This window comes from Dasypus novemcinctus, chromosome 4 (assembly GCF_030445035.2).
Source record: "Dasypus novemcinctus isolate mDasNov1 chromosome 4, mDasNov1.1.hap2, whole genome shotgun sequence".
In the NCBI taxonomy this organism is placed as follows: Eukaryota; Metazoa; Chordata; class Mammalia; order Cingulata; family Dasypodidae; genus Dasypus; species Dasypus novemcinctus.
In genome coordinates, this window is record NC_080676.1 from 59778552 (window position 1) to 59805580 (window position 27029).

General features: G+C 37.1%; 1 protein-coding gene across 4 annotated transcripts in view; it reads left to right on the plus strand.

Moving 5' to 3' along the window:
* The window catches only part of VPS8 (VPS8 subunit of CORVET complex), a 294602-nt gene that overhangs the window by 137703 nt on the left and 129870 nt on the right, over nt 1-27029 (plus strand). For all 4 annotated transcript variants that reach the window (XM_058295485.2, XM_058295487.2, XM_058295486.2 and 1 more), the window contains 7 exons: nt 5517-5559; nt 6663-6735; nt 7040-7159; nt 12189-12260; nt 20026-20145; nt 21037-21093; nt 24026-24108. In XM_058295485.2, coding sequence (XP_058151468.1) covers nt 5517-5559; nt 6663-6735; nt 7040-7159; nt 12189-12260; nt 20026-20145; nt 21037-21093; nt 24026-24108 — 568 coding nt within the window. The remainder of the gene's footprint in view (nt 1-5516; nt 5560-6662; nt 6736-7039; nt 7160-12188; nt 12261-20025; nt 20146-21036; nt 21094-24025; nt 24109-27029) is intronic.

Below are 27029 nucleotides of genomic sequence, written 5' to 3' on the forward strand. Positions count from 1 at the left end.
TTTTTTAAAATAATTTTTTTCCTTATTTTTAAAGGAGTTTTAGATGACACACATGTTGCATCAAAAATGTAGGAGATTTCCATATATCCCACCCACTTCCCCTCCCACACTTTCCCCCATTAACAACATCTTTCATTAGTGTGGTATTTTTTTTACATTTGATGAACACATATTGAAGCATTGATACTAACCATGGTCTATAGTTTACAATATATTTTTTTATACTTTCCACCACACAATTTTATAGGTTTTGACAAAATGTATAATGGCTGGTATCCATCATTGTAATATCATGCAGAATTATTCCAGTGTCTCAAAAATTCCCCTTGTTGCACCTATTCTTCTCTCTCCCCCCGCCCCTTAGAACCTCTGGTGACTACTGTCTTTATATCAATATTACAAGTTCTTCCATTACTAGAATAATAATAAGTCTACTTTGGTCCATATTTGCATCCCCCCCTTACGTTTGTTCATTCCTCTATCTTGAGGATTTTGGGGTGGTGATGTCCAACTCCACTTCTGATTGAGAGAAGACTTAGATCCTATGGAGCCGATCAATGAAACTGTCTTGGTTGCAGTTGATGATACTCTCTGCTTCTTGGGTTGAGTGTTGTCCATCATCATCCTTTTGTTAATTATCCTGGGTGAGTCTGATGAATTGGAGAGTACGTGTTGGCTGAAACTCTGGTAAGATTCAGGGCTCACCCAGCATATGAACAGCTGGAAGTTTTAAGTCTCTGGGACGTAATATTTAATGGATATAATACTAATTGTTGGTTCAAAAAAATGGGAGACAAGAACTTTGTGTAGGAAATTTATAAATGAGTCTAACTGGTACACTGGAGAGGTGGGTTTCATATATTCCAAGGTAAGGCCCACTGATGAGGTGCTGATTTCCTGAGGTTGTCTGCCCTGCCTATAGCATCTAGATGCCTTTAGAGCCCACAGGAGCACCCGTTTGAACTGATTTTAATAATTCGAGTCCTTGTTTTTTGTTAGTTTCAGTTTAGTGAAAGATTTGTCAATTTTGTTATTCTTCTCAAAGAACTGATTTTTGAATTCATTGATTTTCTCCGTTGTTTCACTTTCTCTATTTCATATCTTTCAGCTTTACTCTATTCTTTGCTACCTTCTGCTTGCTTTGGGTTTGGTTTGCTCTTCTCCTAGTTTCTTCAGGTTAAAGGTTAGGTATTTGATTTGAAATCTTTCTTCTTTCTTAATATGCGTGTTTATACCTACTAATATCCCTCTGGACAGTGCTTTCACCGTATTCCATAAGTTTTGGTATGTTGCATCTTCATTTTCATTCATCTCAAAGTATTTTCTAATTTCCCATGTGATTTCTTCTTTGATCTATTGGTTGTTTAGTTTTGTGTTGTTTGATTTCCACACGTTTGTGAATTTTTGTCCTTTAAATGTATTGATAGTTACTTTATGGCCTAATATATGATCTATCCTAGAATGTTCCATGTGCATTTGAGAGGAATGTATATTCTGTTGAGTTGAGTGTCCTATAGCTGTCTTTTAGGTCTACTTAGTTTTAGTTTTGTTCAAGGCTTCTAGTTCCTTGTTCATGTTTTACTAATAATTGTACCCATTATCGAAGGTGGGGTATTGTAGTCTGCAACTAGTATTGTTATATTGTCTGCTTCTCCATTCAGTTATATCAGTTTTTTTCTTCATGTATTTTGTTTCAGCAGGTATTTTACAATTCCAACTTAGTGTTCACTTCCTGCTAGGTTAGCCATTAGGACCTCTTCATGTCTTTCCTCGGTATGTGTACAGCCCTGCACATGCATGGGTCTAGAGTTCAGGTATATGTTGGATATTTTCAAATCCCACTGTAGATCTTCTGTCCTTCTGTTTTTCCTTTTAAGCTTTTTGATCAGCCTCTTATTGGCTCCAACTGGCAACAGAACTTCTGGCAGCAGCAATGTTAAATTATCACTGATTGTTTTCAACAAATGCTCTGGGAATGGTGCTTTCTGTACAGAGTGAACTCAGAGTCAGGACAAATAAAGACAGGCTCTGGGAAATGGATTTGGCTTAATGGATAGAGCATCTGCCTACCATATGGGAGGTCCAGTGTTCAAACCCAGGGCCTCCTGACCCGTGTGGTAAGCTGGCCCACATGCAGTGCTGATGTGTGCAAGGAGTGCCGTGCCACGCAGGGGTGTCCCTGCATAGGGGAGCCCCACGCACAAGGAGTGTGTCCCGCAAGGAGAGCCACCCCACACAAAAAAAGCATAGCCTGCCCAGGAGTGGCACTGCACACACGGAGAACTGAGGCAGCAAGATGACGCAACAAAAAGAGACACAGATTCCCAGTGCTGCTGACAAGAATGCAGGGGGACACAGAACACACAGTGAATGGACACAGAGAGCAGACATGGAGGGGGTTAAGGGGAAGGGGACAGAAATAAATAAAAAAATAATAAAATCTAAAAAAAATAAGACAAGCCCAGAGTTTGCAGCTCTTCAGTGAGCTGCCAGGCAAGTCAAATAGTGATGGTTTCCTGTGGATAGGGATAATGAGGCTGATTTTGGAGGTTTCTAAGCCCATTCTGCCTCTTCAAATAGCTGCTAGGTTGTTGGTTTTCACAGCTATCATAGTGCAAGACGACTGGTTTTGAAAGCTGCTGTCAAACTGAGGAGAGGGGAATGGAGCTAGAGAAAGTTGAAGCTCCATAAAGTTTGCTCTTCTTACCAAGATCCAGCCATGGTTTTTTTTGTTGTTGTTGTTTGTTTGAATAAACATGCCTCGGATTATTCTAAGCCGTTAGTTAATGCTAAAAGTCCTGAAAAAGTTGATTTTGACAGTTTTATCAGTGTTCTTGTGGTTTTTTTTAATGGAGGAGCAGATTTTCGGAGTGCCTTCCTCTGCCAATTCAGAATACTGTCCCTCTGGGTTTGTTTTTGTTTTGTTTGTTCTTTTTTCCCCTTTGTTCTTCACTTTGGATGACTTCAGTTACTCTACCTTCAACTTCACTTGCTATTTCTTCTGTCATATCACATGCCACCATGTGTGCAGGACAGAGTGCACTTAACCCAGGTAGAGACCATAGAGGCGAAAAGTTACTTTTATGTCTTCCAGTTTCCGCTCCACCAAGTGAGTGTGAAACATCAGATTCTGTATGCTTGTATTTACTTATTAGTACCTTCAGATAGTTAGTTTTTATATTATGTCCAGTTTTGTTTTGATTTTTTTCTTTATAGAAAAAAGAGACGGGATTAATTGGGAGAGTCTTAGGCACTCATACCTAGTAGTGGCCCTGAACCTAATCTTTTTGAGACAAATTTGAAAATTACCATTTACTTATATATCTAGCAGAAATGAAAACAATATTGAAAGATTTAAATGAAACTGATGGGGACTTTTGCAACTGAAAATCTTCTAAAAGAAGATGATTTGGGAAGAGAAAAGAGTAGAAAGGGGATAAAAAAATTACTTATGTAAGTTTACTTCATACATTTACTGAGCACTTACTATTAGGAATAATAGGAGATGAATAAGACAAGCTTCCTGCCCTTAAGAAACTCACTGTAGGGGAAACGGACTTTGGCCCAGTGGTTAGGGCGTCCGTCTACCACATGGGAGGTCCGCGGTTCAAGCCCCGGGCCTCCTTGACCCGTGTGGAGCTGGCCATGCACAGTGCTGATGCGCGCGAGCCCCACGCGCAAGGAGTGCGCCCCGTAAGGAGAGCCGCCCAGCGCGAAGGAGGGAGCAGCCTGCCCAGGAATGGCACCGCCCACACTTCCCGTGCCGCTGACGACAACAGAAGCGGACAAAGAAACAAGAAACAAGACGCAGCAAAAAGACACAGAAAACAGACAACCGGGGGAGGGGAGGGGAATTAAAGAAATAAAAATAAATCTTTAAAAAAAAAAAAAAAGAAACTCACTGTAGTGGAATAATGTAGAAACATACATTAAACAAGTAGTTTAACTCTATGTGAGGATATCATGAACCAGATATATTCTACCTGAGATGTGTAGCTTTAAAAGTTTAATGAACTTTTTATGCCAGTAAGGTTATTGCCATGCTAGTTGAGTTGGATCAAATAATATTTGAAATTTTGAAGCAAAATGTAATTATTTATATAATTTTGAGCAAATCAGGTTACATTAATAACCTCACAAATTTGAGGTATTGATGAAGGGTTATTAATAAATAAAAGATATACACTTATTTGCTTTATGTCCAGTTTTCATATACCAAAATAGATACTTCAGCTCATCATTACCAACAACAAATTCCTATAATCTGTCATTGGTAATAATTGACCTACTATTGGTTCTTCTACTCTAATTTATATTACCCTTGACCCTTTGCCTAAAAACTAGGTCTAGTTTTATTTTATTTTAGTCAAAGAAATGGGCTTACATTACCAGATGACAAAAATTACACAATTTTACACATAATTTAGGAGAATAAAAGGGGTCCCGAAGATCATTTAGTCTAGGTCTTTTATTTTTTTTATTTTTTTATTTTTTTAAAGATTTTTTTTTTCTCTTCTCTTCCTCCACCCCCCTCCCATCCATTGTCTGTTCTCTGTGTCCATTCACTGTGTATTCTGTGTCTGCTTATATTCTTGTCAGTGGCATTGGGAATCTATGTCTCTTTTTGTTGCATCATCTTGCTGCATCAGCTCTCCGTGTGTGCAGTGCCACTCCTGGGCAGGCTGTGCTTTTTTCACATGGGGCAGCTCTCCTTGTGGGGTGCACTCCTTGTGCATGGGGCTTCCCTATGCAGGGAACACCGCTGCATGGCACGGCACTCCTTGCATGAATCAGTACTGTGCGTAGGCCAGCTCACCACACAGGCCAGGAGGCCCTGGGTTTGAACCCTGGACCTCCCATGTGTAAGGTGGGTGCTCTATCAGTTGAGCCACATCCACTTCCCATTGTTTTAAATGTTTGTAAACAATGGCCTTCTTACCCTACAGCACTATAGGTGGTGAGATTTAGTCTTACAGTGAGAGGACATTATCGTTATGCCTTAATATTAATTAATTGATCAGAGACAGTCTGCAAGTTTTAGAATATGGAAAATATGGTAAATCACCCACTTTTTCAACAAATAAATAGTAAAGAAAAATAAGGCTGGGGTGGGGGGAGAAGTAGTATAGACTATAAGAGATTTGAGAATTTTCAAGCAAATATAGTGTGTGGACTTTGTTTGCATCTTGGTTTCAAAACACCAAAGGATACTGACTGAATGCTCTACACTTTCCCCCAGTCCCAAAATAGTGGTTAAGCCAGCAATTCTTAGCTCTCTACCTTTTTATTCCTTCTACATGTATCCTTGAATACCTCATACTGATTTTGTGTCTGTGAAAAGAATCTAATGGATATTATAAAAATAATAAACTGGTCTTATTTCAACTTCCTGTTATTTCGAAGTGTGTTTGCCTCACCTTAAATGCCAAGTTTTATTTTTTGTTTCCACATAAAGAGTATATTTCTGAAAATATTTTAAGAGAAAATTGGTGAAAATATTTTTCTTTCTATTTTAGATGAGCAAGTTATTATGGGCAACAAACTTCTTGTATATATTAGGTAAGAGACTTTTATTTACTTATCCTATATATGTTCCTTCCATATTTTTTTCTGTATTCTTAGAGGTACTATCATCTCTTATCTATATAATGCTTTACATTTTCAAAGTTCTTTCATCTAGAGTGGTGGCTTTCAACTAAGGGTGATTTTTGCCTCCTCCCCTTTTAGACAGATAGTTGGCTAGCAGGCAGGTGGCAGACATTTTAGCTCCTTTATAGAAGTCAGAGATAACTTCCAGACAGATTTCACGCTTGTTACATTGATTCTTCAGTGTAGAATATATGCAGCATTTATCTACTACTTTTATCATTTGTACGTTGAGCTGCTTAAAATATTCTTGTATCCACTTGTCACTAATCCAACATTGAAAATTGATAAATAGTTCAAGGAGGTTTAAAATTCACACACTCCCACAAAAAGAAAAAATGAGGACATATTACATTTGTAATAATTCAGCCTACAAAGAAAATCATTAGCCATTGGAAGATCTGATTTGAAGGCAAACTGTTAAGGAAGGTCTGATTTGGGGGCAAAACTCTAGAATGAATATCTAATCAGATTTTTACTCTCCCTGAAGCCTTGTCCTCTTGTAGACATTTATTAGCCTAGCTCATTCCCTACCTCTAGTACCCATTCTTAGAACCACTGGTTTAAAAGTCTCTGAGAACAGGCCTTTAACAGGTAAGTCATAATTTAATGGCATCGTTATATTCTATCTAGGTGCTTTAAATAGTCTGTCCTCATTCCTTTTTGCCCCTCTGGTGCAGCTTGGGTTTTTCTTAAGTAACATAAGAAGAAATGAAAGCCATACTCACAGGATCTATTACTTCACCACCTCCATCACCCACATTTTCTGAACCTGATATCATCTTAATTTGGTTTTGGACTTGACCTAAATGACAAAAGCTGATTGAGCCTTGTTCAAATTTTTTGAATGTAATATTAAAAAAATAAAGACAAAAAAAAAGAAATGAATGTGATCATGATATCAGTCAATAAAAACAATCATTCACAGATACGGGGGGAAAAAAAAACAAGCAAAAAAACAAAATCAAACTTTCCCTTTACACATCACCAAGTATGTTCGCATTCTCTTCTTCTAGCTGTTGCCTAGCAGGTCGTGCCTATCCTCTTGGTGACATCCCTGAAGATCTTGTTCCCTTGGTTAAAAACCAGGTTGGTACTATTTTCACAGCATTTTTACTATGTATACCTTTTGATAAGATGCATTAAGGACAAATTGTAGCAGGGAATTGCATGTGGGCATGAGGTAAGTCTATTATGAGAGAACCAGCACCATCATTAAAGTCAATTATTATATCTGAGACAGGTTTTTAGAGAGAACTTCAGACATTGTGGCAATTTAAGCTGAATTCAGCTTTTTTCTATTCAATCCAAATGGTAGTCATTGCCTTGCAAGATACTTTGTAAGGTAAGCCTGAAAAAAGGAAAAAATATATAATTTTTTTCTAACTTGCAGGTTTTTGAGTTTCTAATTCGCCTCCATTCAGCAGAAGCTTCACCTGAGGAAGAAGTCTATCCCTATGTTCGGACATTACTGCATTTTGACACAAGAGAATTTCTAAATGTATTGGCACTGGTAAGAGATTGTATGATTTTAAGGTGTTTTTAAAGGCAGCAGGGTGATAATTTTTTTTGTAATAGAAAGAAAAGTAATACTCTTTATGCCTAGAGGTGTTTGCTCATTTTTGTTGTGCCATTCATATATTCTCTATAGTTCTCTCTCTATAAAGCATCCTCATTAAAAAGTTTAAGAAAACAGGGTTAGATGTGGTACAACAACTCAGATTTCATAAGTTATATTACCTGACATTAGTAGATATGGAAGAGGGCTCTGGGGGAGATGTGGTTTTGATGATAACTGGAAATAACTGGAGTTGAAATGGCAAACAGAAGCTTTATGTTAAAACAAAACAAAACCTAAAAAATCCTTATACATGTTTGAGTAGAGATGGATATGGGTTAGCCAGATTCTCTATGAAAATGTTCCTGGCAGAAGAATTAAATCATGATACAGCTTCTCAGTTAAATAGCATGGAGCTGTTTTTTAGAGTTTTTGATAAAACGGAAAATGGTTGGTGAAAGCAGCAAGCTCACAAATAGATAAAACTCACACACATAGTATTTGGAGAAAAAAATACAGGAAGGATATGCACCTAAATTTTTTTTTTTTTTCCTAAAAAAGGACTCCTTTGATTAAGAGGCAAGAAGCCATGTGACTAGACAAACATCCAAACAGCATAATAGCCCAGCAAACGCTCCACCAACTGCCCAGAACTTCACATCTACTCATTTACTCATCCTTTCAAAAAGCCTAAGATTATGTCCATTTTACAGGGGAGAGGAAACTGAAAGAGAATTCAACCTTGTTTGAACCTGTTTAAAACTGACATGCTACAAAGTATTGTGAGATCAGCTTCAATGTGACTTTTCCTATAAATTGAATAAAATAGGTTCAATTAATCCCTTTTAATAGATTAAAAGAGACTTGAGATTTATCAAGCAAATACAGTGTGTGGACTTTTGTTTGTACCTTGGTTTGAAAAAAAATCAAAGGATGCTGACTTTTATGATACTAAGGAATTAGGTTTGTATTTTTTTTTTTTTGCTTTGTTAATGGTAATGATATTATGACAAAAAAATTCCTTATAATTTAGAGTTAAATACTAAAGTATATAGGATTGAAATGCTATGTTTAGAATTTGATTTATAATAACTTAATTGGGGGTGGGTGAAGAATATAGTATAACTGGAATTAGATGGGCCATATATTGATAATTGTTGAATCTGAGTGATGAGAGTTCATTGCCATGTCCTCTCTACTCTTGTGCTATTTTAAAATTTCAATAATAAGGTAAAACAGAAATTGTCCCCTTCTTATCTTACTTTTTGTACATTGCTATTGAGAAAACTAATGTCAACCTGATTTTTCTTTTTTTTTTTCTTTTTTCTTTTTCTTTACTTTTCTAGGACTTCATCTTTTTCTCAGGAAGACTAGATGATTTTTTTCTTTGTATTTAAAGACTAATAGTTTTACTCTAATATATCACTCAGAGTTGAGTGTTGTCAGTCAGTTTTCCCATATTACTGTGGACCCTTTCAATATGTGAATTCAAGTTTTTTTAATGAAAAAATGCTTGAATTATAAGTTTAAATATTTTTTTCTAATACATTATTTTATCTTTATTTTCAGAGCTCCAATCATATGTACATTGGATATCTTTGTCTTCTGTATCACCTTTTCTCTTAACTCTTTTACTTCATTTTTATTTAAATTTCATTCTCTTAGTTATTTTCATCTATGTTCTCTATTTCACTTATTGTACTTCTGGTCATATCTTTTCTTTCTTGGGTGCCTTGCAATTTTGTCTTCATTTCTGAGATGACTTTTTTCTTTTTCTTTCAGCTTCACTCCACACCTTTCTACTATTTGTTAGTTTCTTTTCTGAATTCTTAAATTTCTGATTTGTGGTCTTGTTTCTTTAAATTCATTTGCCTAATGTTGGAGTGTTGTTATGGTTTCCTTCTGTTTTGCAATTAGTGATTATTTTTGTTTTTGTTTTTGTTTTGTTTTGTTTTTAGTGTCCTCATCTACTGAAAAGGTTTTCTCATTTTCTGGATTGGATTTTTATGGACTCGCTCTAGTAGGCAGTGTTACTGGAAGGAGGGAGAAAATGACCTACTGGTTTTCCTAGTTCAAATGCTTTCTTCTTTTATTACAACGAAGTATGCCTTCTTCAATAAATGGTGTTATTTGAGGGTAATCTGTCATGTTATTCCTTCACATTATCTTGTTTTAGTACGACCTTTATCTTCAGTTGCTTCCTTCTTTACCACTAAGCCTTCACCACTTCTTTGCCACAAAGCATCCCAGAAATATCCCCCGTTCTAAGGTACCTTGCTCTATCCCAAAAGCCATCTTCTACCAAGACTGCTACCCCTGTTCCACACTGCCTAGACTCATCCTTTCATCTCCCTCAGAGCCAGCGCTTTGATCAAGCAAGTCTCAGACCTGATCTCAGTCCTTCCTCACCTAGTACAGAGCCTTCTTTTGTTCTGGAGGTGAATTTTGTTTGATGTCATAGGTGGTCTGCTACTACCAGTACCTTGTCACACCCTCATTTCTTCTACTGGGTCCTATCCTGACACTTTTCCTTGGTGTTTTGGGCTTTAATCCTTTCTTGACTTCTCTTATGCATCAGGAGCTTTGGAGCCAACTCTGCTATTTTGTGATATTTGTTTTCCCACTTGTAAGTTAAAGTTTGTGGTACTTGTCCTAGTTTTGCCATCAGCATGAGTTGTGGATGATTTTTTTTTCTCTTTTTATTATACAAGGGTCTTTTTCAATGATGTGTAGAAGAGATAAAGATGAAATCTAGCACCATTTGACCCTGGCCTGTGCAAGCTAAGAATGGTTTTTACATATTTAAAGGATTGTTTAACACAAAACAAGCAGAAGATAGACAGACCACATGTAGCTCACAAAGCCTAAAATATTTACTATCTGACCCTTTACAGGAAAAATTTGTCATCCCTGGATTAGGATTTATTTAGCTGGCTATCACTATCCTAAATAAATCACATAATACTTTTTAAGGGACAACAGAAAGAAATTTTCATGACCAAATTCACATGATGTTGGATTTCAGTTTCACGTCTTTGTGCTTCAAAAACTAGGATTATCCCTTAGGGCATCCTTGAATGTTTTTCACCTACAAGCATCGAATAACCAGAAGCATCTTTACCTAACTAGCTATGTTCTAACAGTGATATGCCATTTTGGTGGCATTTGTTAACTACTACCAAAATATGTCATTATGTCTATCAAAATATTCACATTGTAGTATATTACCACTTAATTATGTTTACAGAAACAGACTTTCCGTATGTTTCAAAGCAGTGAATGCGTGCTGCCAAAAGGAAAATGGATAAGGAAATTCTCTTACTTTTTACTGCTGTAGATTTTAAATACATAAGTTAATTCTCTATGGTTTTGTACTTTAGTTGAATAGTTCTTGTATTAGCAGACAGTACCGCAGAGTAACATCTCACTTTGTGTGTGTGTGTGGGGGAAGTGTTTGTTGTTCTTATAAAGCACATAAAACAGAGACTTTTTAGGCCATCTTCCTATCTTCAAGGAGAGTCATATTTAACCCACTTAAACATCAAAATAGCTTCTGTTTGAGTTTTCCAGATTAGGAAGTCCTACAGTCTCCTTAATAACTCATTCCAGCCTTTCTCACCTAACTGACAATAGTCCAGTTGAAGAAAACGGTTTTTAAAAATATTTTGCTCTTCTGTGTAAGTAACTGATAATTAGCGGTCATTTGTTAAGCATTACTATTTGTCAGACAGGAGGAGGAAAGTAGGAGCATGCTAATAAGAGAACAGCGTGAGCAAAGGTACACTGGAGGAAGCTGGGGAAGTTTAGGATGCATCTGAAGAACAGAAAGTAGTCTGGCTTAATTGTAACTGGGATGTAATCTAAAAAATTCATGGCTGTGAAATTCCTTTTTTTCCTGTTACTTTATTGGGACAGTAAGTAGTCCATTTTCTTGTTTCATGAAAATAACTGTAAATTACTGCTTTGTGGATTTAAAACATTTCTTAGTGCTAAGTGAAAACCATAGGAAAGATCTTCAAATCTTATCACTCTGGTTATTCAATAAACACTTTCAGTGTTTTCGTATATGCATTCTCTATGTACTAGGTATTTTTGTGACATGCTCTTATCATATACTGTCAAACAGAATCTGGTGCTGTCATGATGCATGTTTTTTTTTAAAAATATATTTGCCTCTGCTTGAGCAGGGACATAAAATGAAAAGTGCTATACTTGGCAGTGTTTTTAGAATAGAATACCTATTCCTTCCAAGTAAGCTTAAAAAATTTTAAGTTTTACCATAATAATTTTTGCTGTTGTTGTTGAGGTACCAGGGGCTGGGGATTGAACCTGGGACATCATATTTGGAAGGCGGCATTCAACCACTGAGCCACATCAGCCTCTCTGAACTGGCTTTTCCACCTGTTTTGCCTGTTGTTTCAGGAGGCACCAGGAACCAAACCCAGAACCTCCCATGCGGGAGGCAGGCATTCAGCTTCTTGAGCCATATCCGTTCCCCCATAATAATTTTTTAAATACCTATATTTGAACATCATTTTTTCTTAGTTGTCATGAAAATTCTTTTTCATGATAATTAATAACCATATTTCATTTACCATTTCCAAATAAAATAGACTGAATTATGGCTAAGCATATGGTATTTCATCCTTCTGTTCTCAAACCCTTTATTCCAAATTGCTTCTTGCTATTAGTGTTTATTCTCTTTATCTTTGCCCATACTCATTTTCACAAATCTCTTTTGGTTATATTTTGACCACTATTTTTTATACTGTTCGCCTACTTTATAAAGTCTCAGATTAAATGCAATATTAAATCCTGTAGCTTTCTACCTTAGCTCACTAAAATAACTTATTAAAGATATATAAGGGAAAATCTGATAAGGATTGGTTCTTTTGGGAGAACTTATTTGGATTTTATTAAAAGTAACGTATTATCTTATTTCCTTTTAAAATTTGTAAATAATTTTTTTATTTCTCCCTTTCAGACTTTTGAAGATTTTAAAAATGACAAGCAAGCTGTGGAATATCAACAGCGAATTGTGGATATTTTGTTAAAAGTAAGTATTTAAATTAAAAAAGTCTTTAGTAATATTTATATTACTGATATTGCATTGTTTATAGCAAGTTCTAAAATAATTTTTTTTTTCTGCAAAAAGCTTTATTGTTTACCCTTGGTTCAGGGCTTGTTAGAGGGCTACAAGATGGCAGTTAGATGCCTCCTGGCTGCAGGGGTGCAGGCAGAAGCCTGGATGCTGGGGAAATAGACACCCCCCTCCCCCCCCGCCCCCGACAGCCTCTGGGCTCCGGAGGCTCCTAGTCGTGCTTGAGGGTGAGCCTTTCCAAGAGGTCCTCGCCCAGCCTGGCCTGCCCACCAGCCAGCCCGCGGAGGTTGGTCAGGTGGTCACCTATCTTTTTGATCAGTTTCACCTCCTCATCTAGGAAATGGTTCTCCAGGAAGTCACAGGGGTGGGGGTCTGTGTCAGCAGATCCCAGGGCACGCAGATCCAAAGGGCCTGGTTCAGGGTCTTCTCCAGGACAGGGGCAGCTTCCATGGCGTCCAGGGTATTACCCCACTCATCTCTGGAAGGCTTCTGCACGTCCTGGAAGAGGGCACGGCCGCCCCACTGGTTTTACATCTTTGAGAGATGCTCGGTGCCCCCGCACTTCTTCACCAAATCGCGGAAGAAGTGGTCCACGCCCTTCAGGGCCACATCGTTGCTGTTGAAATAGTAGCCCAGAGAGAGGCAAGTGTAGGAAGCCTGCAGCTGGGGGCTGACCAGGCGGTTCACAGAGGCCTCCACGTCGGCGGAATAATTCTGATGGATCTGGGAGGTCATGGTGTGTTGACAATGAGGAGCTAACCCCAAAAAGCGGTGTTAGCTGGTCCTAAAAGTGGGGGATGGCCGAGAAGTTGGTCCCAGAGTGGTCGACTCTGAGGAGGTGTGGGGAAAAGTCCCCAGCACTGTTCCAATAAAACACTATGAAGCAAGAGACAGATCCACAGGACGGCCCGGTGCGCTGTCTAAAATAATCTTTTTTAGTAAAGCAAAATGTTACAATCATATTTTAAAATTTTATCATGGTGCCTTTGTCCTCAAGACATGAATGAAATACTTACCATGCATTCAAAAAATATTTCATGAATCTCAGCTTTATATTAGATACCAGAATACATGGTATTCACTCTTTTTTTTTTTTTTTAAGATTTATTTTATTTGTTTATTCCCCCCACACACACACTGTTTGGGGTTGCTGTGTGCTCTCTGTGTCCATTTACTGTGTGCTCTCTGTGTCTGCTATTACTGTGTGCTCTCTGTGTCTGCTCATCTTCTCTTTAGGAGGCACCAGAAACCAAACCTAGGACCTCCCATGTGGAAGAGAGGCACTCAATTGTCTGAGCCACAATGTGTCTCTCATTGTCTTTCCTCTTTCTGTCTCTTTTGTTGTGTCATCGTGTTGCACCAACTTGCCTTCTCCAGGAGGCACTGGGCAATGAACCCGGGACCTCCCATTTGGTAGGCAGAAGCCCAATCGCTTGAGCCACATCCACTTCCCTGGTATTCACTCTTGAGAAATGTATATTTCAATAATACATTAGTATGATTTTAAGTAATAGAGACCAACTTCAGAGTGCTTTAAGAAAATATTTAATGTGAAGACTCTTCTTCTGTCTCATACCGGCATCACTATGTTGCTAAGGTAGTGCCATAGTCTCACTACAGAACTGAGAGGACACATGACAGGGATGTAGTGCAAGTAATCGATCACCTGCTTCCTGAGTATGAGGTTCCTAGTTTGATTCCCAGTACCTCCTAAAAACATACAAATGAAAGAAACGTCTCTCATTGGAGAGTGGATGCAGCTCAGTTGTTGGGCACCTGCTTCTCATATACGAGGTCCTGGGTTTAATCCCTAGTACCTCCCTAAAAAAACAAAAAACGAAAGAGTGGTTTGAGACACACAGAGATTATCCTCTCAATCTAAATCTAACGAGACTTCATAAAAGCTATTTTGAAATCCATGAAGTTGATGATGAATGAATGCAGAGGTTGTTTTCCTTTCCATCCTCACAGCTTCAACCAGACCAGTTCTTCTCGTAGCTGAAAAGCTTGGAGTTTTCACTCTGTTCGTTTAGCTATAATAAGGAGGTTTCTTCCTTTTAATGACTTTAAGGTTATTTAAGACAAGAGATGACTTTCATTAAAGTGGCCACAAGCTAGGAAGACGTTTTTTAGACCAGAATTAAAATGTTCTCTAGAGGTACATAGTACTAATACATTACATTTGCATTAGTTCTTTATAATTTTCAAAGCACATTTGTTTATGTTATTTCATTTATGCTATTTATTAATTTTGTAAAATAAGCAATGATGAATATGGGGATAGGATTGTTAAACATCCGAAGAATGCCAAATTTATCCAATATGACTGATATGGAAAATTTTCACCTAGATTTCCTACATACTTTTTCCTAAATGGTCTTCTTATCACCAATCTTGTCCTATTTTAATTTGTAGTCTTACTTCTCCTCTACCTAATATTCTTCTAAAGTTTCCCACTAGATCAGTTGGAATTAAGTTCTGCTGTGATAGAAAACCCAAAAGAACAGTAATGTAGTTTTGATGGAAATTTACTCTTCTTATATAATTCTGGAGGTAGGCAACCTGGTATGGTAGGATGTTTTACAAACTTATCAGAAGTACAGATTCCTTCTCTGTCTTACTGCTGTTATCTTCAGCACATAGCTCTTTTGGTACAAGATGACTGCTTAAGCTCCAGCCACCACATTAGCATTCTAGGCAATCTGAATGCAGAAAGACATGAAAAGAGTGTATTTTAAGGAAACTTTTAGAAGTTGTGTTCTACAATTCTGCTTATAGCATATTGACCCAAACCTAAAATATATATGGTCCTTTAGCTTTTAAGAGACTGAGAAATACAGTCTGTATTCTGGGTGACCATGTATTTAGCTAAAAAATGAGGAGTTCTATTATTTAGTAGAGAGGGAAGAACAGATGTTGGAGCACAAGTAGGAGTTTCTGCCACACCCATCTAAACTGTTTAATGTAACATTTAAGATCCTACTGTATTTTCTGGTCTCTGACTTCTCTATAACTGTTCCCCTTTCCCACCGCACCCCCACATACCCTGTTAATCATATTAAATTATTGGAATTTATTGAACTTTCTGAGTCATCTTTATGACTCTGTCTTTTGCATCAGTTTTCTTTTCAGCCTTTCATGCCTTTTTTTTTTTCCTCTGCCAGGCAAATTCCTACCCATTTTCCAAGATTTAACTCAAATATCATTCATGAAAAATTCTTTCTGAACCCTCTCCCACACTTCTGATTTGATTAGTTGCTCCTTCTCTGTTCTCCTATAATACTATATGCTATATTTAACATACCATATCATAATTGTATACCTGTTGATTGAGCTTCCAGAAGGTAAGAACTGTGGGTTGGTTTTTTTTCCTTTTTTTTCTTTTTCGTTTTCTTGTCGTTGTTGTAACATGCTTAGCACAATACCTGGGACCTAACAGATGTTCAAGTAATGTTTGCAAGTTGATTATAAACTTTCAACTTTCATTTTGAAATAATTTTAAAGTCAAGGACAGTTGCAAAAATAATACAAAAACAATAAAAAGAACTCCAATATGCCCTGTACTCATATATCCAGATTTACCAACTATAAATGTTTTGCCACATTAGTTGTATAATTATATCTGTCTGTCTTAACTATCCACCCATCATCTATCTATCTAATTATCTACCAGTTTTCTAAAATTTGATAGTAGGTTGCATATATCATGATCCTTGAACTTGTAAAACCTCCATACATATTTCCTCAGGACAAGGATATTCACTTATATAACTATATTACCTAGAGTTACTCAGTTCAAGAAATTTAGCATTGATATTCCAATTTTTTTCAGTTGCTCTAATATCTGTTTTAGTTTGCCAGAGGGCTGCCGATACAAAGTACCAGAAATGGATTGGCCTTTTTTGTTTTTTTTAAAGCTTTTTTTTTGTTTAAAGATTTATTATTTACTTCTCTCCCCTGCCCCCCCGCCCCACCCCGGTTGTCTATTCCCTATTTGCTGCATCTTCTTCTTTGTCTGCTTCTGTTGTGAGCGGCACGGGAACCTGTGTTTCTTTTTGTTGTGTCATCTTGTGTCAGTTCTCTGTGCGGCACCATTCCTGGGCAGGCTGCACTTTCTTTCACGCTGGGCTGGCTCTCCTTACAGGGTGCACTCCTTGCACGTGGGGCTCCCCTACGCGGGGGACACCCCTGCGTGGCAGGGCACTCCTTGCACACATCAGCACTGCGCGTGGGCCCGTTGCACACGGGTCAAGGAGGCCTGGGGTTTGAACCGCGGACCTCCCATGTGGTAGACGGACGCCCTAACCACTGGGCCAAGTCCACCGCCTGGATTGGCTTTTATAAAGTGGATTTCTTTGAGGGTAAAACAGTTCTGAGGCTATGAAATGTCCGAATCAAGGCACCGTCAGAAATGTTTTTTCACCAAAGTTGGCTGCTGGTAATCCTGTTGACTGGCCACATGGTGAAGCAAGATTGCCACTGATCTCTGCTGAGGTCCCTGCCTTACCCTCCAGAATACACTGTCTTTTGAGCCCCAGATGTGGGCAACCAGGCATAGGGCATGTCTCTTTCTGGGCCTCCTCTATCTTGGCTGCTCTACTTTCTTCCTTAGTTCAGCTGTAAATTGTCAGGAATAGGGCTCATCTCTCCCTGGTCATTGCTTCTTGAGCCTCTCGGGGCTTCTGTTTTCCTGCAGTTCTTCCTCTCACATGGCAGGATCAACATAATGTGGTGGCCTCCTTTTTCTGTGTCTGATTATAAATTTTAATTCAAATTTAAAACTATACTAAATTGGAGGAGCGATCCAAATAAGGAGACTATAAGCTCCGGAAAAGATTTACATTCTTACTGTTGGCAAAGTGCTACGTTTATAAGTTGTTTTGATGGCATGTATCTTGAGTAAGTGAAGAGTGTACTTCTGAAATTTTCTCATTTCTGGTGGTAGAGTTGCACTCTGTTGTTAAAATGTACTTTTGATAGAGCCACAAGAATAGGTATAGGCAGTGACCACAGAAGAGGTGAATAGGCATCAAAACTAAGGCATTGTGTGTGCTGAATGGCTGCAGACATAGAGATGAAAAAGTATTAATTTGTGATTTCATATAAAGTTGCCCAGAAAAGTTTGTAAGCAAGGTTTTTGAGATAGATCAGACAGAGGAAATAGAAAGAGATGAGAATTTCTGGGAGATAAGCAATTAGACACGCAATGAAGTGTTGAGGGAATTGGCTGTGTGTTAGAAGAACTGTTTTCTCAAAAGATATATCTGAAAAGGGACAGTTAAGGAATTTACACCTATAGGACAAAAGGAAGGGCTTAAGGCATAGAGGAGCCCTAGCTGGGCCCCAAGAGTTGGGTTCTAGAAAAGTGACTTGTACTCTAAAAGAGAGTAGATTTTTTAGACTTTTAAAAAGCTATACAAAGCACTTTGAATATTATAGATTGGAATTTAAACATACCTAAAATATTTATAGTTTACAACTTGAAATATCCTCATAATTGTAGTAATTATGCACTAAAGCTGTTACTGCTGGACTAAAAGCAAGAAGAGTAAAAGAGAGGGACACATACCAAAGGATGAAATGGTAGGCCAAGAGCTAGATCTTAAGAGAACATTTTATAATAGGAGAAATCTAATACTTTATCTTTGAACAGAGGATGGAAGGAGGGATGTTAGACTTTTTAATAGATGAGACAGGATATTCTCTGATTTGGTGTAGGTTGCCATGATAAATTCACCTAGTCCAAAACAAGACATGATCTGCCCTCCCAAACTTCTGAGTTCTCTCTCTTTTTAATGACACCATTATCCTACCTGCCAATCAGGTTCAGGATCTGTTATTTTTTTATTCCTCCTTTAACCACATGTTTCTACACCTATTAGTACTTGTCCTGTCGCTTCTTTCTCTCTGCATATCTTTTGCACTTGTTCATCCTTCCATTTCACTGTTACTGGCTCAAATAAGAACCCCTGATTCTTGGACTCCTGCAGTCACTTGTGTCTTGGTCTCCCTAACTTCTATGTCTTCCTTCTCTTATTTTATCCTATATACACACCGACAAGATATGTTCCTGGGCCAAGTACTGATTAAAATCAACTCCCCTGTTTGAACACCTTTAGTTGCTCCCCAGGTTTCTGTGGAATAAATTCCAGGTTCCTTAGGGTGACATTTGAGGCCTTAATCTGCCCTTTCCATCTGAGTTCTAGCTCTTCTTTGTGCCTGCTGCTGCATTCTAATAAATTGTGTAGTTCCCCAAACAAACTGATACTTTCCTGTGTCCATGCTTTTGCTCACATTCCTCCGTCTGGATTACCCTCTTGCCTGACATTTCCCCCATCAAAGATTCTGTATCAGCTTTAAAGCTTAGTTTAAACAGCTACTTTCTCATTTATTTTCAAATTCCCTCCCTAACCAGTTGAATTAAAATTTCCCCACTGTGCTTCCATAGTCATCTGTGCCTCTATTAAGAGCACTGATCACATTATGCTTTTTATTTAAGATTTATTTACCTCACTCGTCTTCCTTTCTGGTTCATAATTCCATTACAGGTGCCTGCCATAGCACCTTGCACATAGTAGGTACTCAGAAAACGAGAGCTGACTTAAAGAAGACGAATGATTATGAGGTCTCAGCCAGTCTGGGATTTAGTGATTTTATAACTGTATGGTTGTAATAAGTCTTTTCTAGAAAACCATCAATTCAAGACCTGCTTCTAGACAAGGAGGCACCCATTCACTTTATTGGAGCATGGGCTAGCTGATTGCCTTTCTGGGAGGCCGTCAGCCTTAGGTTATCTTACTTTTAAATCCCAAAGCAACTCCTTTCTTCCTTTGTTGATGGACATGTTTTTAGTAGGGTTATTGGAATATCTGAGTTCAAGGGTTCTCTTTTAAGAAGTAAAAAAAAAAAAAATTCCAGAGGGAAGCATAATTAATACTGAAATCCTACATCTACCTCTCTAATGATTCACTTCTCATCCTGTTATGGCTAGAAATAACCCCAAAATCACTAAATTGTTTTTCTTTCAGGATATACAAATAGTTGTGTTCCTTCTTTAAAAGTCACTAATGTTTTTGGGTTTTTTTTAATGAGTAGGATTTTTTTTCTTCCCGCCCCGCTCTGCTGTTTTTTGCTGTCTTTCCATTCGCTGTGTGATCTTCTGTATCTGTTTCTCTTTTTGTCTTCTCTTCTTGTCTTTCTCCTCTAGGATTCACTGAGATTCAATCCTGGGACCTCTGATGTGGAGAGAGGTTCCCTGTCAATTGCACCACCTCAGTTCCTGGTCTCTGCTATGCGTCACCTTGACTGTCCCCTTCATCTCTCTTTTGTTGCGTCATCATCTTGCTGTGTGACTCACTTGCATGGGCAGTGGCTCACCGTGTGTGGTTACTGGCTCACTACATGGGCACTTGGCTCACCACTCAGACATTCACGTGGGCACTCGGCTCACCAGGTGGGCACCCACACGGGCACTTGGCTCTCCACATGCGCACTGGCTCACTGCGCAGGCATGCTTTCTCCTCTTCCTTTTCACCAGGAGGCCCTAGGGATCAAACCTGGGTCTTCCCATATGGTAGGTGGCGGCCTTATCACCAGAGCCACATCTGCTTCCCAATAATGTATGAGTCTTCAACAATGAGACATTTCTTCCCTTCTAATTGTATATTTTTTGTGTCAAGCCAGATGGTATATTGAATACATGGTCTCTTTTGCTCATTAGGTTATGGTGGAGAATTCAGATTTTACTCCCTCACAAGTAGGATGTCTCTTTACATTCCTTGCTCGACAACTTGCAAAGCCTGATAACACACTGTTTGTAAACAGAACACTTTTTGATCAGGTAAGTGTCTAACAATGAGAATTAGAATTTTTTCTTCTGTCACTGTTTATAGAAAAGTTAACTAGACTGCTCTGTTGCTTAATAATAGTAGATTGTTGAGTAAGTATCTTTTCAAGGACAGGCCTATAGAGGTTTTAGTTTGGCTCTAAGTTAGTCTTTGTTTGTTTTGAGGGGAGGTTTAAATGATATATTTGTCTCATAACCCAGCATCATGAGAGTGTGGTTAGTGGAGAATGGTTTTTAGAGAGATTCTACTCACTTAATTCCGCCCTTGCTCTAAATGGCCTAGAATTTTTTGCTCAGAAATATTCCAATTTAAGAATCAACCCATTCTACCAGTAGTAAGTCTTTGATGATTATCTGGAAGAGCAATTACTTTTGGAAAATCTGAATTTACTTATAATGACTTTAACTCTGAAGATGTTTCCTAGCTCCAGTTAAATGTCTCCTACATATTCCTAAATGGAAAAGAAAATACTTTTTATCTGAGAAATAGTAGCTAATATTGACTAGGATTTATTTAGTATTTTCTGATGCCAGGCACTGTTCCAAAGTTCCAGAGTTTAATACATATACTGAAATAGGTGTAGTTATCCCCATTTTATGGATGAAGAAACTAAAGTCTCAAAGGTTAAGTAACTCTGTACATCATACTTAGGAAGTGATATTATTAGGATTAAATGTTATTAGTAAGTGCTAATAAGGTTAGGATTCAAATTCCAGTGGCCTGACGCCAAAGGCCATGCCCTGCATTAACTTAAAGTTAAGGTATATAGATGACATTGTCTCCTAGCCATGTTTCTAAAAAGTAAAGAAGTGTGTGTAAGGTACATATTAAATTGTGTGCGTATTCGTGTTATGATGTGTGTGCTGGTATCTTTCGTTGGCCAGGTCCTTGAATTCCTCTGTAGTCCTGATGATGACTCCCGACACTCGGAAAGACAGCAGGTATGAACTGCTGGATCTCTTTTTGCTATAAAGAAAGTGAAATAAGAGACAGTAAGGTAGAAAGAACCATCTATGCTAGACTGTGATCACCAGACGTAAGAGGAAAATGACTTGTGCCAAATCCTAATACTAAACTAAAGATAGCAGCAACCAGAAAATGAAATGAATGGTTGTCAGAGAATGGTTGTCAGAAGAACGTATATAAGAACCTTAAATCAAAGTAGATTCATAAGCAGATGAGACCCATCTTGCATTCCACATGACATCAGAGAGAATACTTCATCCTTCTGGACTCAGTAGCAACAATTAGCACTTGTTGAATCCTCTTTTCCACCAGTGTCTTTAATCTGGTAACCACCACTGGCTATTATGGCCCTGAACTGAAAGGCTGCTCAGCTTTTGGGAGCACTCTATAGCCCCACTGTATTAAGGCTTAGCATTTCCATCTGTTCCTCCACTAATCACTATGACAGAGTAGCTATTCGATTATCTATCACTTCTTGCTACTTACATTACTTTCTTGAGGTCCATTCTAGGTAGAGGATTCTTTTAAAAACTTAACCCACTGTAATTGTGTGCACTGTAAGAGTCACCCCATTCAAAATTGATAGGCGGGCTTTGTAGGGACGTGAACTACAAAAATCAAGTACTTGGAGAGCTGTGCTGTGTTTTTGTTTGTTTGTTTGTTTTTGGTAATAATGCACAGCTGGAAGGTTGAGACTCAGATAAAGAACATAGGATAGTGTCCTTTCTTTCTTTCTTTCTCTGTGACCCCTTTCTTTCTCTGCACGGCTGTGACCCAGTGGCTGCAGACTGTCTTAGGAAAGAGGTCAGCTGCTAAAAGTCTGGCTAGCTCATAAATTACATTGAATATAAAGAGTAATGTAGACCCCTTATTTTACTCCTATTTCTCTCATAGCTGTAAGAGTGGATCTTAGTATACATGGTATTTTGATATTAAATGATAAAAACCTTTTCTGTGAATAACTAAAACAAAAACCAAATCTAAAACTTAGAAGCCAGACCTAGAAAAATAATCAGAGTATGCTACTATCACAATACTGGGAGTCCCCTTTGAGATTATCTAGTTATGTCTCTGTTTTAAAAATATGGAAAACCAGTGAAGTAAGTTTCTTAAGGTCACAATTAAACTTAGAACCCAGTTCCTACACCCAATTCAGCACTCTTTCCCTTGTATCATTTGTTAAAACTTGTTTTAACAAGTTTTATCAAACTTTGTTTATGCAATCTTTTTTGAGTCATTTGCAGTGGTATGCTGATAAATGTTTGAGCTGGCTCCCTGATTGTACTTCTGATATGAATGTTGGTTGATGTATTTGCTTATGTAAACAAATTAGACAAAAATAAAACAGTGAAGACATATCAGAACCTCACTCATTCCTCAATGATATGACTTCTTTGATGACTCAGATAACAGTTTTTGAATACCTGAAAAATATTTCCTCAGTTTTCTGTGCCATTCACAATGTAATAGCTACAGACATGCACAATTTTATGTTTGAACTGCGTTATTAACATTTTCTCCCTCACTTCCTTAACCAGGGGTTGACAAACTTTTTCTGTAAAGGGCCAGACAGTGAGTATTTTAAGTTTTTTGAGGGTAACATAGTGTTTTGTCACATACTCATTTTTGTCTATTTTATAACCCTTTAAAAATGTAACCACCTTTCTTAGCTCATGAGCCTTACAAAAATACACTGAGGGTCATAGCTTGCTGACTCCTGGTCTAGATGATCAACAAAACAATAAACCAAGCCCTAATATGTAGCATGTGCCAATTTCCAGGAGATAAGTACTCCTGCCATGGCCAATTGCAACCTACCCATGTGAAGTCACTGAATTTGATATTGGGAAGAAAAGCACAATAGCACATCCTGACATATTTCCACAGTATAGGTACAGTTACAGTAGATATAAATAACTTCAATAGCGCAGATAATAGAAAATAATTAGAAAGAGGTGAGAGGTATTAATTATCTTTATACTTTAATTATAAGTTTATATAATTTAATAATGTCTTTGTTTAACTACTGGTTTACAAAATTCTTGAATCTTTAGTAGTCATCTTTAGCACTGGTATTACCCTTAAACATCATTCCAAATTGAGGCTTCCAGCAAATAGGATTTCCCCATGTTTGTTCTGTATAACAGTTCATTATAGTGCTGAAATTAGATTAAATTAGGATTCTGAACTGTATAGTTTGGGTAGGTTTTATTTCTTTTCTTTTTTTTTAACTTGAAAATAGTCAATTTAGTATGCTAGAGAAATACTTTGTTGAATGGTTTCCTGGAGTTTTGAGAAGGTTCATTTTATTCTGAATCCTGAACCTTAAATACAGAAGAGAGCTTTATCATATTTGCTCAAATGACTCTTCATTGTAGTTTTTGAAGTTTATATTAAAATATTAATGAATCAGTCTTAGTCACCTTTTTTTTTTTTCATTTAGATACTTAGTCTGGCAAAAATTAATTATACAAACCCCAATGTTTAAGTAGAAAAATTAACCTTTAAGTATGGATACTACCTGTGGACACCATACTTTAAAGAACCATAGACAGAAAAGTACCAGAGAAAAACAGACTTCTTGGAAAGGTGTGTATAGACACATGCTTAGCTTTGGGTAAGGTCAGTTCAGTATTTTAATAAGGGCTTTTTTCGCAAATACCAAAACATAAGCATACCTAAGCATAGAAAACCAAAGACATTTATCTTTTTATATGTTTTAAAATACTGTCTGATCCACATTATAATGCCAATCTAACCCTTTATATATGTGAAAGCAAGCCAAAACTTAAGTAAGAAGACAGAAGAAAAAAAAATTGTGGTCTGCATGCCTCAATGAACTCTTAAAGAGGTAGTAAGGAAAAATAAATTTCAAAGTGTTTTTGCTCATTTATTTTAAATGTTTAGGTCCTTTTAGAATTGCTGCAGGCTGGAGGCATAGTTCAATTTGAAGAGAGTCGACTCATCCGTATGGCAGAAAAAGCTGAGTTGTGAGTTGTTTTGAAGTTATATGTTAGTTTCCCTTTGAACTACTAAATTGTATTTCTCTAATTTAAAGTCCAGTTTATTGACACATTGCTACTTTTTTCATTAAAAGGGTTATGCAAGTTGCAACAATAAAACAGCTAAGTACAGAAGTTTTTGACTTTAAATTGTAAATTAGTAAAAATTAGTAAATTAGCAAATTAGTAAAATTTTCAGAAATTAACATTGTGTGAATTTGAAGTGGTTGTACATTTGTTTTAGCTTAAAGGTGAAATAGTCTTATGATGTTTTCTTATTTTAGATTTTTTGCTTGAAACTTCTGTGGTATTTCATAGATTTCCCCCCCATATATATATATATTTAATTACTGAAGTATATCACTTATACATAAACATACATAAACAATGAGTGTATAGTAATAGTTGTGAACTTACAAAGCAAACATATGTGACATCATACACGACTCTCGTACCTCACCCTACCACTAATATCTTGCATTGTTAAACATTTTTCACTAATGATTAAAGAGCATTGTCAAAATATTACTACTAACCAAAGTATTTTCCCCTATTATTATTATATTTCATTTATTTATAAACATACATAAACAATAAGTGTATAGTGAAAGTTGTGAATTTACAAAGGAAACGTGTATAACATCATACAGGAGTCCCATACATCAACCTTCCACCAATACCTTGCTTGTCGTGAGACGTTTCTTACAAATTATGAAAGAATATTGTCAAAATCTTACTACTAATTATAGCCCTTATCTTACATGTGGTGTATTTTTATTTTTTAAATATGTTTTTTATGACAGAAGTTGTAAACTTATAAAACAGTCGTGTACATGTGTAGAATTCCCAAACAGCATCCATCAATTAACACATCACCCTGTGGTGGAACATTTGTTACAGATAAGATAATATCATCTGATTGTTACCATGTCCATAGTATACATTTGGCACACATTTTTCTATACTGCCCCACTATCAACACAGTACATCTTTGGCATAGATGCAAGAATATTATATTATTACTGCTAACCACAGTCCATAGGTTACTCCAGTGTTAGTTTTCCCATGCTTCTCCACATTCCCACCACCCTGCAGTAGTGATGTACATTTGCTCTAGCTAACAGAAGACACCCTTGCATCTGTACCATCAACCACAATTTTCATCCACCTCTTGGTTTACTGTGCTATTTAGTTCCTAGTTTATTCTCTAGCATTCTGTCAATTGGCATTTACATCCCCATTTTCAGGCACATCCCCATTTATAAACTAGCTGTTGTTCAGTATTTGTTACCATCCACTCTATACAATTCCACACTTTTATATTAAAGCTAATTAAAACTTCTACATGCATTAAACATCAGTAGTCCATCTCAGTCCTCCTCTTATCTCCTTTAAGAATCCACCACCTACCACCAGGTCTTGAAAATATTTTCCTACAATTTCTTCTAGAAGTTTTATGGTTCTTTCTTTTATTTTTAGGTTTTTGATACATTTTGAGTTAATTTTTGGATAAGGTATAAGATAGGGGTACTCTTTCTTTCTTTTGGCTTTGGATATCCAGTTCTTTCAGCACCATTTGTTGAATGGACTGTTTTGCCCTAGCTGTGTGGGTTTGACAGGCTAGTCAAAAATTACTTGACCATACATATGAGGGTCTGTTTCTGAGCCATCTGTTTAGTTCTTTTGGCCTATGTATCTGTCTTTATGCCGTACCATGCTGTTTTTACCACTCTACCTAGGTAATATTTACATTCTGGAGATGAGAGTTACCTTTCCTTTTTAAGATGTTTCTGGGTACTCAGGACCTCTTAACCTTCCAAATAAATTTGATAATTTTTTTTCAATTAAAAAAAATGCTGGTGGAATTTTTATTGGGACTGCATTAAATCTGTTTATCATTTGAGTAGAACTGACATCTTAATGATATTAAGTCTTCCAATCTGTGAGCATGGAATGTTCTTCCAGTTATTTAGGCCTTTTAAAAATTTCTTTTAACACTGAGTTGCAGTTTTTTGAATACAAGTGCTTTACATCCTTGGTTAAGTTTATTCCTATTTGAGTTTTATCTGTCATATTTTATTTTCACCACTCTTTTGACTCTCTTACTTACTTTTATTGATACAGTCTTCATTTCTAGACTCTCTTCTAGGCCTCTCTCTACTGTCTTTTCTCTTCAGGCTCTAGCACACCCTTTAGTATTTCCAGAAAATCTGGTCTCTTGGTTAGAAATTCTCTCAGTTTCTGTTTATCTGTGAATATTCTAATCTTGCCCTCATTTTTGAAAGACAGTCTTGCCAGATATAATATTCTTGGCTGGAAGTTTTTTCCTTATAGTATCTTAAATATATCAGAACCCTGTCTTCTTCCCTCCGTGGTTTCTGGTGAGAAATTAGCACTTAATCTTATTGGGTATCACTTATATGTTATGTTATGCATTGCTTTTTCTCTTACTATTCTCTTTGGCATTTGACATTCTGATTAGTGTGTGTCTCAGAGTTGGTCTATTTGGATTTTTTCGGATGGGAGTACATTGTGCTTCCTGGACATGGATATCTATGTCCTTCAAAAGGGTTGGGAAATTTTCTACCATTATTTCTTCAGATATTCCTTCTGCCCCTTTTCCCTTCTCGGACACCCATGACATGTATGTTTGCATGTCTTTTGCTGTCATTTATTTCCCTGAGACCTTGTTCAGTTTTTTCCATTCTTTACTTCATCCGTTCTTTTGTATGTTCACTTTCAGAGGTCATTTTCTTCAAACTCACCAATCCTTTCTTCTGCCTCCTCGAATCTGCTATGATATATTCCAATGTTTTTAAAATTTCATTTCCTACACCTTTCATTCCCATAAGATCTGCTATTTTTCTATGTATGCTTTCAAATTCTTCTTTGTGTTCATCCAGTGTCTT